General features: G+C 49.6%; 1 protein-coding gene across 3 annotated transcripts in view; it reads right to left on the bottom strand.

The window, feature by feature from the left end:
* The window catches only part of NTN4 (netrin 4), a 44649-nt gene extending 32977 nt beyond the window's left edge, over positions 1-11672 (bottom strand). For 2 of the 3 annotated variants that reach the window (XM_062015273.1, XM_062015281.1), the window contains exons 1-2: positions 11592-11672; positions 7592-8121 (exon numbers count right to left, since the gene is read on the bottom strand). In XM_062015273.1, the coding sequence (XP_061871257.1) occupies positions 7592-8121; positions 11592-11646 (585 nt within the window). In that variant the 5' untranslated portion in view covers positions 11647-11672. Of the gene's footprint in view, positions 1-7591; positions 8122-10738; positions 10916-11591 lie in introns of those variants that run through there. The other variant, XM_062015289.1, reaches the window with a different exon arrangement.
* Positions 11673-14171: the final 2499 nt, after the last annotated feature.

The raw sequence follows: 14171 nt of genomic DNA, 5'->3' as shown, positions 1-14171 counted from the left end.
CCCTGGGACCCATTCCCTCCTGCTGTTGGCAGCCTACAATATATTCCCTTTCATAGGCTGGTCAAGCTCCCTCAGAGGAATTTGCTTTAGCCACAATTGGAGGCCGATCAGGAAGCCCCAGTTTGCAGTTGTTAGCAACTTGCTGTTCTGAACAGGGGACTGCTGATACGCACTGTTAAACACTGGCTATGCTCCATCCCAGAAGCAGCTGCATTTCAAGAGCTGGCTGAGCAGAGGGCTAATCTCCAAGTGGTAAAAACACTGGGAAAGCCAGGGAGAAAAGGAGACAATGAGACCTTCCTGTGGGCTAGCTGCAATGGGGGAATCATGTGGAGAATCACCGGGCAGGGTGGAGAAGAGTCTTGCTCATCATATACCCTGGTCCTCCAGGAGCACCTGGGAGGTCTGGAAAAGGGACACATCACTCCTCCGGGACTGGCCACAGGAGAAGGGGAGCAATTTGTCCCAACCTGGCCCAGGTATCTGGCAGTACCTTCCCTGCTGTTCCAAGTATGGAACACTTAAAACAGGTACCGGTGTCCAGAAAGCAGTAGTTGTGTGCTGATGGAGATCAAACTCCAGAGGGAAAGAATCTTTAGCATGAGGTAAGATTCCCTGAAGATCAAAGGTTTGTCTCCAAATGTGCCCAGAATTGCCCTCAGTTCCTGTCTTTCCCAGGAGCAGGTGAAAACTAAGCTCAGGTTTCCCCTTTTCCACAAATCCTCTTTTTGCTGCCCCATTATTTAAGGGGAGAAGCTCTCTCTCACCCCACTATGTTAAAGCCAGTGGAAGCCCAACACAGGGCTTGGAAAGACAGGCTTCCCCGGTGGGAAGGAAAGCTCAGGGCCCAAAGCCAAAAGATGCACCTTGCCACAGGTGTCAGCAAGCTGGTGGGTGGGAGGACAGCATCCTGTCAGTGTGTCACTACTGCCACCACTGTCACAAGCAACAAGCCCCATGCAGTGCTGGCTGGTGAGTGTGTGTCCCGCTCAGCCCTCTCAAACCCTCCCCAGCCACCCCACACTGAATACCCAGCTCCACAGCCTGCCATTTCTAGTTTCCTACACCATTTTGTTGATTACTGGCTTTGTTTACTTTGTCTCATTAACTAGTCCCCTACAAATCATTATTCTTGTGCTTATGAAATAATGGTTCCCGTATCTTGCTAAATTCACTGATACAGTGCAAAGAGCTGGGCTGTGTCTTTTCTTTGCAAGTGACATTTCTGTACAGAGCCAGATAATTCACCTTTTTCTAAAGACAAAATGATCAGGAAAATGCTATTAAAGAGGGTTTTTTCCCCCTACAAAATGCACTTTTACAAAGTGTAGAGATAGAACTTTAAAACATACTTTCCTAGCCATGTCCTCACATGTTCTGAGCACTGCTGAATGGCAACCAGGATCCCTCTTTCTTTCTTGTCAGCTTGGGCCTTTGTTTTGTGTCTGTGCAGGCGTCAGTGGCACAGGACGATTAAAAAAGCCATTGCAACCCTCTAATGGGCCAATGTTGCAGGCTGTTTTGAGGTTATTCTTGCATATTTGTCCAGGTTCTTCGTGCACTCCAAAGAACTGCCGAGTGACTGAACTCAAATCTCCTGTGACCCATGAGGTCCTTGGAACATCTCAGAGCAAAGAAGATGTAGCTTTAGCTAAAGACAGCAATAATAACTTTAAAAGCCAAGCTTATCTAGGCCTAAAAGACAGGCAAAAAGCTTCTAGGCTGCAACAGAGTGTGTGTACAACCCAAAAGAAGAGCTCCAAAATAAAGATCATTGAGCATCTTTAACTTATGGTTGTGTGATCGAGTATCACAATTCCACACTATCTACCAGGGCAGGACTTGTGAGCAGCAGGACACAATTTACTTCTCTACACAGCTAATTTCAGGTAGAACCAGTAGGACTGGTGTCCAAATCCTTAAGGATCAGAGGCAGGCTGCATTCAGTAACTCTGCAAGGCAAAACATTTGAACATTTTTCTTCTACAGAAAGCACATGAGATCAATAAAATGCTCAGTAAGACACCCCTCACCCCCCCCAGTAAAACAGTGGTATGCAATGTTTCAAAAGTTAAAAGCACATTAGAATTTGCTGCTGGAATATAGTCAAGCTGCAAATACGTCTCTCCTATTAATAGCAAACAGCAACAATAGCTGAGGTCTACAAGTGATTTATTAGCAGTATTCTGAACAGACGAACACTCTAAGTAACCAATGTACTACAATTCTGTCATGGAGACTCTGCTTCAGTAAGTCCTTTTATCCTGGAGCTTGTCAAAATGGTGACACTCAGGCGAGCTAATCTGAATTGACCGCAGATGGGAATGTAAAGTGAATGAGATAATTGCATTGCAGAGTGGACAGTCACTCTCGCTCACGGTTAAGGAATTAACATCTGCTAAGGGCCCCTTGTCAATGAGCCCTTAACAGTGAACTCTAGCCGAGGATAATTTTGAGATTAGAGTGTTGAAGAAGCAATATTAATATGAGCTGAACTATGGGATGGAAGATACCTTTTATGCATACTAATAAAATTGGCATTCCTGTCTGAGCATGAAGCTGAAAGAGTTTGTTTCTGCATCTTGTTTACTTATATCAGATTAGGTTTGGCTGATAAATCCAGTTCTGATTTTCCTTGCAGTAACATGGCTGAAGGGTTACACCCTGGAAAACAGTGGAAATACTCTGGATTTGTAGCACATTCATATGATCCAGGCTAAAATTGGCCTTAGCCTTTCTCTTAAAACACTGATGATACAAGGCCAGCATTTAAAGGCTTCTGCCCATGCTAAACAAACTGCTGCTCTGAAATAATATATTCACTAAATTAAGCATGAGTAAAGTCTTTAGTGAATCCTCTGCATACAGCTAATCCAAAATTATTCCCTGACAGGGAAGGAGCTTCTCATCGCCTTCAGAGTGCTGCAAACCCAGAGTGCTGCAGATGTTTCAAGTTTGCTAGAAACCCAGACTAGTTGTACTGAGGTTTCCTTCTCCTTCCCCTGTACTGGACTGGTCCCAGGATTGGGGCCAGCCTGGCCCTGGGTGTTGGACAGTGAGAGCTCTTGAAAGCAGTGCCAGCCTGCGGGTGGATTTCAAAGCTGGATGCAGTGAGTGCTTGGGGATGCCAGGGCAGGAGGCGGGCGCCCACCATCTGCCCCTTTTCCTCCATTCTCTACCCAAGAGGGGCTCAGTTGTTTTGTTTGGCTCCTAGATCCCTGCAGAGAAGTAATTGCTTTCCTGGCTGCTGAAAGGGTGGTTCTTCTTTGCATGAGGCCAGACTACAGCCAGGCTGCTTGTCTGGCATGGGGCTTAGCTTGGCAAAATCTCTGAGCACGTGCTGGCTATGAATCATTGAAGACAAAACCCGAGGCGTCACTGCAGTGCTCCTGACATCAGGACCATGCCATGCAGCCCTCAACCTCTTTCCTCTACAGTTCTGTCCATATCTGTCCTTTCCTTCCCACCATTGGGCTGTTGATCCTCCAGTTTATGCCTGTTTCAGAGTGGAGGACTCAGATGCATCCAAAGCAGAGCAAAATCACGCCCAGTGGTTTTGTAGCATCAGGGACAGGTAGCAAAGAAGAGGAGAGACCTGCCAAATCCTTGCCAAGGCAACTCTGCCCATCAGGAGACCTGCCAAATGTCATGCTTGGCATGTGAGATTACATCTTCTGGCTCCTGCTGCTGTGATGGTACCCAGCTTGGTGTAATGAATGATAGGACAAGAGGAAATGGGCTCAAGCTGCACCAGTGGAGGTTTAGATCGGACATTAGGAAGAGGGTTTCCACTGAGAGGGTTATTAAGCACTGGAACAGGCTGCCCAGGGAAGTGGTGGACTCACCATCCCTAGAGATATTCAAAAGATGCATAGATAAGGTGCTGAGGAACATAGTTTAGTTTAGTGATGGACTTGGCAGGGTGAGGTTGGTGGTTGGTCTCGATGATCTTAAAGGTCTTTTCCAACTGTAATGATTCTATGACTTCATGATTTCATGATTTCATGATCATGGCACAGTGCCACGCTCCAAGCTCAGATCACTCCACCAGTGCTCTCCACTACTCCAGTCTCATCACTGCAAAGGGAAGCCCAGAACCTCCCTACTACAGAAAAATGACAAAAGGCATCTCACAGAGCCATTTCAACGTCTCTCACTATCAGCTTTGAGCTCTGGATCTTTGAAATGAACCCAGAGGCTTGCCAGCTTGCTTTCTGGGCTATCATAACTCTCCTCAAGATCAAAATCATGGCAAGTTGTGATGAGGAAGGATTTTTGTCTTAAGAGTTGAACTAGGCATTTAAGGAATGACTCGTGATGACAATGGCAGAAAAAAACTGAAAAAGATTGATCTCTCTTTTCAATAAAAATGGAAGCAGATACACCTCTGCTCCAAATTAACACAGGTGATTTATAGAAAAGAGGCTTTAAGCCCGAGCACTGTGAGCTTCTGCATGCTGCTGCCTTGAAATAGGGCTCATAGGCTTCATAGTGATGGGTAGAAATGTAGGTAGATCAGCATCACTGACAAAGCCAGAAGCCAAGAGCCCAACCAGACACAGGTCTGTGCCAAGCTCTGCTGCCATCTGGGGTGAGCCACCATCTCCCGAGGCCTCCCCTGAAGCAAACTGCTCATCCAAGGGGATGGGTAGCCAGGATCAAGACATCCCACCATCCCCTACCATCCTGCTACGTTCTGCAAGCCCTGGCTCTGTGCCTGCAAACCCACATGTGGCCTTGAAATGTTTGAAGCAGGATAAAGTGGTGCACAGACAGTGTGATATGCAGTTTGAATCACAGGTTACAGTCCTTACGTCATAGTCAAAAACCTCTGAACAAAGTTAAAAGAGAAATCCAGTAGTGCTGGAGGAATTTGTGTTTGTGCTTTAAGTAAAACTGCAACAACCAAGCTGCAATCAAATAATATCCTTCAGACTTGGCCATTTCAGATGACTGCATATTTGAAACCACTGTTTCAAGCAAAATTACGGTTTCCATATGTCTGAAATTAGATGTTACCAGAAGTGGGAGTAAAGCACAGCAGAACTCCAAACAGAACACAAAACTCTGATGTTTCTTTAGGTGAGATACATGTTGCTATTGGCAGTTACAAGTAATTGCTGGAATGTAGCACACTGTAATAAATTAAATGTGATATTTGCTAAGCATGCAGGCTTGCCATCTGGTCACCAGAGAGCTGCTGTTATTACTTTCCAGGTAAAAGTGGTGGTTAAGTGAAGGGCGCTGAAGTGTGCCATATAAATAAAATCTTATAAGCTCCAGTCTCTTGGACTCAACATTTGTTTAAAATCTGTAATAATCTTAACTTAAATGATCTTAACTTTTATAGCTTCTTCACGATAACAGACCAAAGCTATGCCAAAAAAAAAGAGATCCCACAGAAGCAAGCTTGTTAAATGGTCTGGTTTTGGAGCATGATACTTCAAATGCACAAAATGACACCACAATCCTTTTCTTCTTGAGACACATAAAATATTGATCCTGCTCTCCTCAAGCACTGCACCAACCTGTAGAGGAGCCAGCCCAAAGTCAGGACTTGAACAGGTTCTCACTGGGCACAGCCCTCATCATGGGGGTGACCACAGTGAAAATTGCACCAGGGTGTTACCTACCTTGGGACCCAGCACAAACAAGGTGAACGCTGCCCTGAATGATGCTCTGGGTTTCTCATCCCTGCGATAGTAGAAAAAGAAAGTGTGCAAATCAGAGCACCACAGGCTGGCCTAAAAGCTATAGATTTCAGTCCTTGCCTTGTATCACAGGCTAGCACAGCCTTATGATTCAGGGGGTGGGATATAAGAGGCTGAGTGCCTGGAAAATTCCCAGTGGGGTACATCCATCCTTTCTTTTGTAGGTCTCACTTTGTGGTTAGCCCCAGTTTAGAACCACAGAATGGTTTAGGTTGCAAAAGACCTTCAAAGACCATCTAGTTCCAATTTCCCTGCTGTGAGGAGGTACACTTTCCACTAGACCATATTGCTCAAAGCCCCATCCAACCTGGCCTTAAACACTTTCAGAGATGGAGCAGCCATAGCTTCTCTGGGCACCTCTCTCCAATATCTCACCACTCTCATTGTGAAAAATGTCCTCCTTATATCCAGTCTAAATAAATTTCAGTTTGAAAATGTTGTCCTTTGTTCTTCCAGAACAGGACTTTGTGAAAAGTCTTCATCCATCTTTCTTAAAAGTCCCTTTAAATATTTCACTGTGAAAGGAAGTTCAGGCAGTGTTTTGGGAGCACAAACAAAAGAAGGCAGGAGACAAGAGAAAGAGAGCTCTTTCTCTCTCCAGACATCTAATGTAAACCCTTTGTTGGGCTAACAAAACAACCATCCTGTGTCTGGCTGGCAGGTTTGGAGATCCTTGTTTCTGAGCTGACGAGAGTATGGAGAAGCTTCTCCTAAAGCAGGACATTGTCTGCCTCCCGAGACACAGCTAACAGATGCACTTTGGTGAACAAACAGCTCTTGGTGTTTCTACAGAGAATGGCTTTCTAGCCAGAGAAGCGACCCCAAATGATTGCACAGGGGCCTGAACAGGTGACTTTTCTCAAACAGGAATGTTTGTCTCCAAGGACAGGGCTTTCAGCTCAAAACCAGTTCTCATCAGAACTACAGTGATATAACCGAACCCCTGATTCACTAATTGGACTTGCTCTGTGCTAGTTCAGAGGGGAATTCAAACTTTGATGAAACTTTCAGACCAGCTCATTAAATTAGGCCACTAGAGGGAGCATCTTTTAAAGGCCAGAGTTGGTCTCTGGGGCCCAATGGAAATGCCTCCCCAAGAGTGGGGACCTGGAAGGCAGCCCTGCAGCTGTGGCTCCCAGGGGAGGGAGGGCTTCAGTGCCACGGAACAGATTTAGGTATCAAAGGGAAGAGTATTGTTGGCAGCACCTCTAAGTGCATCTTCTGCTATTTCAGTTATTGTAAACAGTCTTTTGCACACCTACTTTTCACATTTATTTTTTCCTCTTAGCAAACATGATGCTCGTCTTCATTTTTTCATGCTTGTTTCCCATGCAAATAAGTGTGTACAGAGGGAAGGTTTTTTAATTACCTGGCTAATGTGTCTCCTGGGAACAGTACTTCAATGTGGTCAGTAGCTATTTTCAACGGTTACACACTTCTCAGTGAAGGCAGTCACTATATAAAGTGAATCTGATGGCCATAACATTAAACACACTTGCATTTTGGTTAAAGTCAGAGGGATTTGCATCACCTCAAAACCACATAAGTGCAAGGATTGAAGAAGACCATCTAGAGTGTTTCCTTTGGCTTTCCCAAGGAACCGGCAGCATCCACCCTGTTTGCAGTCACAGGTGAGGTCTCATCAGGTGAGGGGAGAAGAGTTTTTCAGGAAAGAGATGTTAATGAGCTCAGCAAAGTGAGGGGCAGAGCGGTGCCTAAATCACCTAGGAATGAACTGTGTTAATTGACCTGGTGAAATAAATTAGGTGACAAAGGAGGCTGGTTTGGTAAAATATGAAGTGTAAATGCCAGAACAGAGATTGCAGAGGAAAAGGGGATCTGAAGCAAGGGCTTTCTTTTCCCAACCCTGGCAGACCTACCTCTCCTCCGGTACAGGGGAAGGGACCTGAATATCTGGAAGTGCAAATGGCTCCTCTCTGTCTCACGTCATCCTCCAGCCCGAAGGTGGACGAGCAGTTAGCAGCAAAGTATTTGTAAGGCTTCCACGTCTTGCCGAAGTCCTGGGAGCGCTCCAGCACCATGGCGGCCGGCCTGGGCGACTTGAAGACCAAAATCAAGTGGGTGAAGTAGAAGGCAGCTTCCAGGTCCAGCTGGATGGTCTCACTGGGAGCGTCTTGGGCCGCCTGCCACCAGGTGCGGGGCAGTCGGAACGGGGAGTCGGCCATGGCGGCAGGCGGGTGGGCCAGCCCCGCGTGGGCCTGGCTGCACCGGCCGCAGGTGGGACGCCGGCAGCGGCGCTGGGCGTCCTCGGTGTGGGTGCAGAAGGGCTCAGTGGCATGGAGCCCGCAGGCTGTCTTGGTGTGCAGTGCTCGTCCATGCGCCAGGTTGCCCATGCGGGGGTTGCAAGCCTTCTCACAGGGGCTGCCCACTCCTGCTGCGCCACCCAGACCTGCAAGGCAGAGATGGGGAGGCTGAAGCTGGCTCCCGAGGTGCAGGCACACTGCCCTGTCAGAAGCAGATGTGCCTCACTGAACGCTTTTAGGGGATGCTGCCCCTGCCAAGACCATGTGCTGCCACTACCTTCCAAGCCCCAGAGGGGCTGGGGGAGAGCGTGGCACTGCTTCCCCCTCTGTGGAGCTCAGCATGTCTGTAACAGCAAAACAAATGAAGAAACCCTCAGGGCTTCCTTGCACTTGGGAAAAACCCTACCAAGAGCTGCAGAGAAAGGCTGCAGGCAGGAGAGATGCCTTGTGCTCCACGGGACCCACAGCAGAGCTGAAGGTTTGGGAGCAGTGACCATGGGTGTGCCACCCTTGCCCCAAGGCCTCCAAGGGTATCCAGACGGTCCTGGGGAAGGGGAAGAAAGCACAAGAAAGATGGGCTGCTGATGACACTGGGACAGCTGAGGTAGCATGCCATTGAAGATGGCCACAGAGGAAGAACATTGCTGAGCCGAACTCACCATGCAGCAGATTTGGTGTCAGAGGTGTGAGAGTTGGTAGGAATACCTCCACAAATCTTCACACCTTTTACTATCCCTTCATCCCTACCCCAAACCTCTCCATGGTCCCAAATTGCTGCCGAGGTCAGGGTTGAATCAAAGCACTGCTGAAGTTTGGGAAAGCTGTCACTGATGTGTGTAAATGGGAAAAAAAATAAAACAATCCTTCGTTGAAATGATGCTGGCAAGCTGCCTTGCAGCTGAGGCTCTGTGGGTTTTGTTCAAGTTTCTCTGGAAGCCATGACAATTTAAAAAGCCACAGTTTAAGTGTCAAAGGAAAAGAAAATCACCACGGGGTTTGGTGTGAAACCATCTGCAATGTAACTCTTCTGGTGCAGGAATGTTTGATTAGGGGCTCTCCATCTCTTTATTAATAAATGTAGCAGTAGGTCAAGGCTGTATTTGATGAACTGTATCTGTTTAACATTAAAAAAAACCCCAAAACTCTGATGACTTGGATGTGGACAGGCCAAACCATTTGAGGTGCATAATGTCTTCTTTATCACCAGGCCAGTCATACATAGTTAGCTTTGTGCACCGATTATTATGGCTTCTTCTTGGCATTTTTGTTACGTCCAAAGGTCATTTCAGGTTACCATCCAATAAATCTTTTATTTGGGGTTTATTCAGCTTTTGTCTACTGTGTCATAGCTGCAATTAACCTATACTATGCACTAGCAAAGGTTAAGCTTTTGGAGTCTGACAGCATTTCCCACTCTTTCTGTTCCTCAAGAAACAGTCTGGAAAGAAAATGTTTCTACCACCCAAGGTCTATACAGGTTTTCTACACCTACTATTTGGAACAGATGTTTGTTATGGGTGCATAAGTGCTTGTTACACACCCATTACAAAGCACTTCTGAATCCTTGGAAGTAGCCTTGGGAAATTTTTAGTGAACAAGAAATTCTCAGTCAAGTTAGCTTCCCACAGGGACCTGGTAACACTGTCTGAGATAATCTATATTAACTGTGCAGAACACTTTTACTCTGAAAAAGTAAACAAATGTAACTGTAAAATTCATGTAATATCACTTACATCTCCTGAACATCCTTTTCAAAGCATTGTATAAACATTAACTAACCTACACAGCTCTCCTGAGGGGTAGGTAAGTAAGCGCTATTATCATATTATCAGTTAGGCTTGCCACAAGTCGGCCTAATTTATGTCTTTGGCTGCTTTCCTGGATTCTTTGGCTACGTGTAACACAGCACAGTCAGCTGCTAAACAAATAGATGAACACTAACTGTGGTTCCCTCAATTGCTGGATTGCAAAGCAGATTTGGGAAGAGGTAAAAAGAGCAGGGTTCAGTCAGCTCCCTGAGACAGGTCAAGATGAATGTTTGTGTTCATCAAATCCCGTTGGTTTTTGCACACCACTGATGACTGCTCCCGGGGAGGCAGTGGAGGAAGATCCAGTCAATGGGAGGTTTCCTGATGACTGGGGATTGTGGTGGCAGCAGGGATGAGCATAGCTGTCCCTGGGCAAACCTCTGCCTAAGTCCAGCCAGGAGGGGTTGGGACTACCAAATTCTCATGTGAGATGCTGGGAGCTGAGAGTCTTCAATTGCTTCCAGCTCGAGTCACAGACAGTTACGGGCTGCAGTTGTCTTCAGGCCACGGACAGAGGGTCCCTTCCTCACCTGAGGCCAGGGACCTTGGCTTCCGTAGGCTTTAAGAAATGCTGCTGGCACAGATCCCGCTTCCTGTCCCGGGAATGGGAAGGGGAGAGAGGAAACCCTCTTTGAAAGGGTGTTTGTTTTCACTTGATTTGGAAACAGTTGCAGGAGGGATGCAGAGCATTGCCTGTTATGAAAAGAGACAGCTTTCTAGCCTTAATGCTGGCTGCCCCAGGAATTCAGGAAAAGGATAAATGAGAGCACAAAGGTCTCCATGCCGTCAGCCACAAGCTCTTGACTGCTTTGCTGCAGTCTGGGAAAAGATGCTTTTCCTTAGTTGCACTTAGCAAACCTGCCTAACTCAGTACTCCCATCCTATCTACTGTACAGGCCACCAGACTGGGATCTTCACAAATGAGTAAGAGCATGCAACGAATACCATGACTCACCTGTAAAACATCCATGGAAAATCATATGCTTCCTGCTTAAGCTCATGAGCAACACTTGCCTTGTGATGTTTCATTTCTATCTGGTGTCTGATTAAATGTTTGTTTCCAATGTGGTTTTTTTTTTCTTCTTCTTTCTTTTTAAAGAAGAAAATTGGCACTGGGCTTGCACCCGGCCATGGAAGCGTTATGCAAAATATTTATGCCAAATCGTCCCCGCAGCGGCGCGGCAGGACCCCGTTACCGGCAGATCCGAGCGCAAAGTGTTTATGCTGAGGGAAGAGGCTTTGAAACCCGCCTTGCCCGCTGCCTCCCGACGTGTCGGGGCATCGCCGCCCGGGACAGCGCTCGCGGAGCCCGCGGTGTCTTTCCTCCGCTGTCCCCGCAGCGCTCAGCGCCCGAGCCCCGCTCTCCCACGGCATCCCCCGGCTCCCCTGTCTCGGGGACGAGCCTCCTCGACCACGCCGCGCATCCCGCCGGAGCCCCGGCGGGCAGAGGCGGCTTCGGCGCGGCGCGACGCGGCTGGACCCCCTTTGTCTTTGGCGGGCCGGGGGGCGCAGCCCCGGCCCGTCCCCGTACGCGTGCTTGTGCCGCACACCGGCGCGCGGGGCACGCGCGGACACACGCGTGCAGGGCGCGTACGGACATGCAGGCGCACGCACTGCCTATGTGCGTGTGCACGGACACGCGCGTTCAGAGGCGTTCGGGTGTGCGTGCGGTGCGCACGCCGCTGCCTGACACCCACGGGCACCCCTGCCCGCACAGACACGCGAGCCGCACCCACGTCCGCGCGGGCACGCTCGGCCCCGCGCCCACCGCGCCGCAACGCGCCGCGCGCCGCCCGGTCGCGACCCACCTGCAGCGGCGGCGGCGGCGCCCAGCAGCAACGCCAGCCACGTCCCGCGCCCCATGGCCGCGCGCCCCGCCGCCCGCCCCGCCGCCCCGCGGCGCGACCGGCCCCGCGCGGCATCAGCGCCACGCGCGGCACCGGCGGGCGGGCGCGCGCCGCCCCGCCGCCCGCCGCGCACCGCGCCGCCCCGCCGCCCGCCGCCCGCCGCGCGGCGCCCCGCGCCCCGCCCCGCCGCGCCGCCGCCCCGCCCTCCGCTCCCCCCGCCATCCCCGCCGGGGCGGCCCCGCCGCGGGGGGCGGCCGCCGGTGCGCGGCCGGGCGCGGTACTGCAGCCGAGGGCGCCTCACGCACCCCCGCAGCCCGGTGACGGGGAGAGACACCCGCGCCCTGGCGGAGCGGAGCGGGTGGGAGCAACGCAGCCGTCCTCCGCACGGAGAGCGGCACCGGGTCGCGCAGAGCTTGGAACGTGTCTCGGGCTTTGCTGACTGTGCCGGCAGCCACACGTAAGCGTGAAAGGTTTTCCCTTCTCGGCTGCTGCTCGGCAGTCCTTGGCTCAGCCCACAGTGAGCCACGGTTTTGGAGAGCCGGCAAGTCCCCTGTAGTCTGATCGGTTCCACAGAACTTGCCACCCTACTCTAACAGAAGTTTGGGGCTCTCAAACTAGGAAAAGGTGCGGTTACGTGTGTCAGAGGTGACCCTTTGAGGAGAACACGGTGGTGCGCTTCTGAGCAGCCGTGTTTTTATTTTCACTTAGCTGCACCTAACCTGGGAGGGAAGGAGGCTGTGTTACCGAATGCTTCGTACTTCTTTCTCTGCACTTTGAACTTTGACAACATCAGAACTTCTCTTTTAAAAAACTCAGCGTAATGGTATCTCAACGCCATCATGCTGCCTTCTGCAGTGCTTTTCAAGAGCACTCTGCACATTTGGGGCTGCTCAGCGTTATGTCATCACCAGAATGCTGCATGAGAGGTATTTAGTCCATAATCTACTGATAGCAGTCAAAGATGTGACTCACGGAGCGGTTTTATCCTTATAGCTATACCTTAAAAGGTACAGAGAAGCACTTTGCTTGCGTCACCACTGTCATTTTCTCTGCCCTCCAGATGAATGCGTCTAGACACGGACTTCCAGCCCTCAGGCACCCGTAGAGCCCCCACAGCTACCTGAAGGCTACTCAGGAGTTTGTCCTGTGGCCTGCCTGTCATGTCGAGGGCTGCATCCACGCTTCTGAGCCTCCTCACAGCAGTAGCCATGGAGGGAAAAGATGTCCTGGAGGACTTCTGCCTCGTGTCTCGTGACAGGGTGATGTGTTGCTGAGGAATCACAAGGGGGGTTGTGTTGTTACAGCCAGATTGCAGCAGGGCTAGGAAAGGAAAAGTGCAAGTCACAGATGAGGAATTTTCTCCACTCTAACTCATCACTCATAGCTCCTCCTACATCAAAATTGCCAAGTGATAAGTCTGTCATGGAGTGACAAGTCTGGGTGGCCCAGAGAAAGAGCTCAGACTACTGTGTCAACCAGCTTGGTATCAGGAGCATAGGGCAGGTTGAGGTTCATGAGCAGGAGGACTAATTGCCTTGAAAGGAGAGATGGGGCTGGCTGGGGCAGAGGACAGCTCTGGAGAAGTAAGTCCCTGAGGCAGGAGAGAAGGAGATGATATGGGCTGGAAAACTGTAAAACAAAATCAAGATATTGCCAAAACAGATATATTGCATAGAAAAATGGAGAGAACAAATGAAAATTTCCAGATAACCTCAGGCAGAACATCCAAAAGTCAGCTTGAATATCCAAAGATTTGAGTGCTGATGAACTGCCCTCACCTTTGTAGCGCAAGCCTGGTCCTTCGTGATATTGCTGGTTCACGTGCCTTCGTCCTCATAAGCTGAAAAATTGATCTGCATCTTTTTTCATGCCCTGCAACCTGACAAAATCTCTTTGCTCTTCCTAGATGAATTTGGTTTACTTGTTGGAGGCTCCACTGTCTGCAACTCTGTCCATAGGCAGCTCAGATCCACCTGACATCCTCTTCCTGGCTCTCGGTCACTGGCATGAACATGCATCCATGAGTGCAACCAAGTTGGTGGCTCAGTGAATGCCCCCACGGAGCTGAGCATGGCCACAAGCTGTGGGCATCTCCCCAGGGCAGTCATGGCTGCCCACTGCTCTGCACGGCTAGCAGGAGTTCACCAGAGGATAGGAACCATGCAGAGAGGTTTTAGCACAGTTTTATTTTGTCTGTCAGTATTGTCTCTTGAGGTGCAGGAGGAGAAAAATTCCATAGTTGCAAGGAGGGGAGTGTTCACCTCGCCCTAAACTTTCCTCAGAATCATAGGCTTTTGGGTTCATACAGTAGTGCTGGTTAAGGAAGCTCGTGGGATGTTTCCAGCCGTCATTCCTGCAAGGTAGTTGTAGGTAGCCAGGTAGACAGAAAGGCCCAGAAATGTGAAGATCACCTGTCTTTGGTGCTTGCATTTCTCAATTACACTGAAAAAGTCTTTAAAGAGTGATGATGTTCTCTGCCTAGTAAATTAGAGGAGAACAAGCAGGGTTGGCAGGCCTGGGGGTTGCCCTCTGTCTCCTCAG

This window comes from Colius striatus, chromosome 1, assembly GCF_028858725.1.
Source record: "Colius striatus isolate bColStr4 chromosome 1, bColStr4.1.hap1, whole genome shotgun sequence".
NCBI classification, from domain to species: Eukaryota; Metazoa; Chordata; class Aves; order Coliiformes; family Coliidae; genus Colius; species Colius striatus.
Note: the sequence above shows the minus strand (reverse complement) of the source record. Positions and strands in the feature narration are given on the sequence as shown.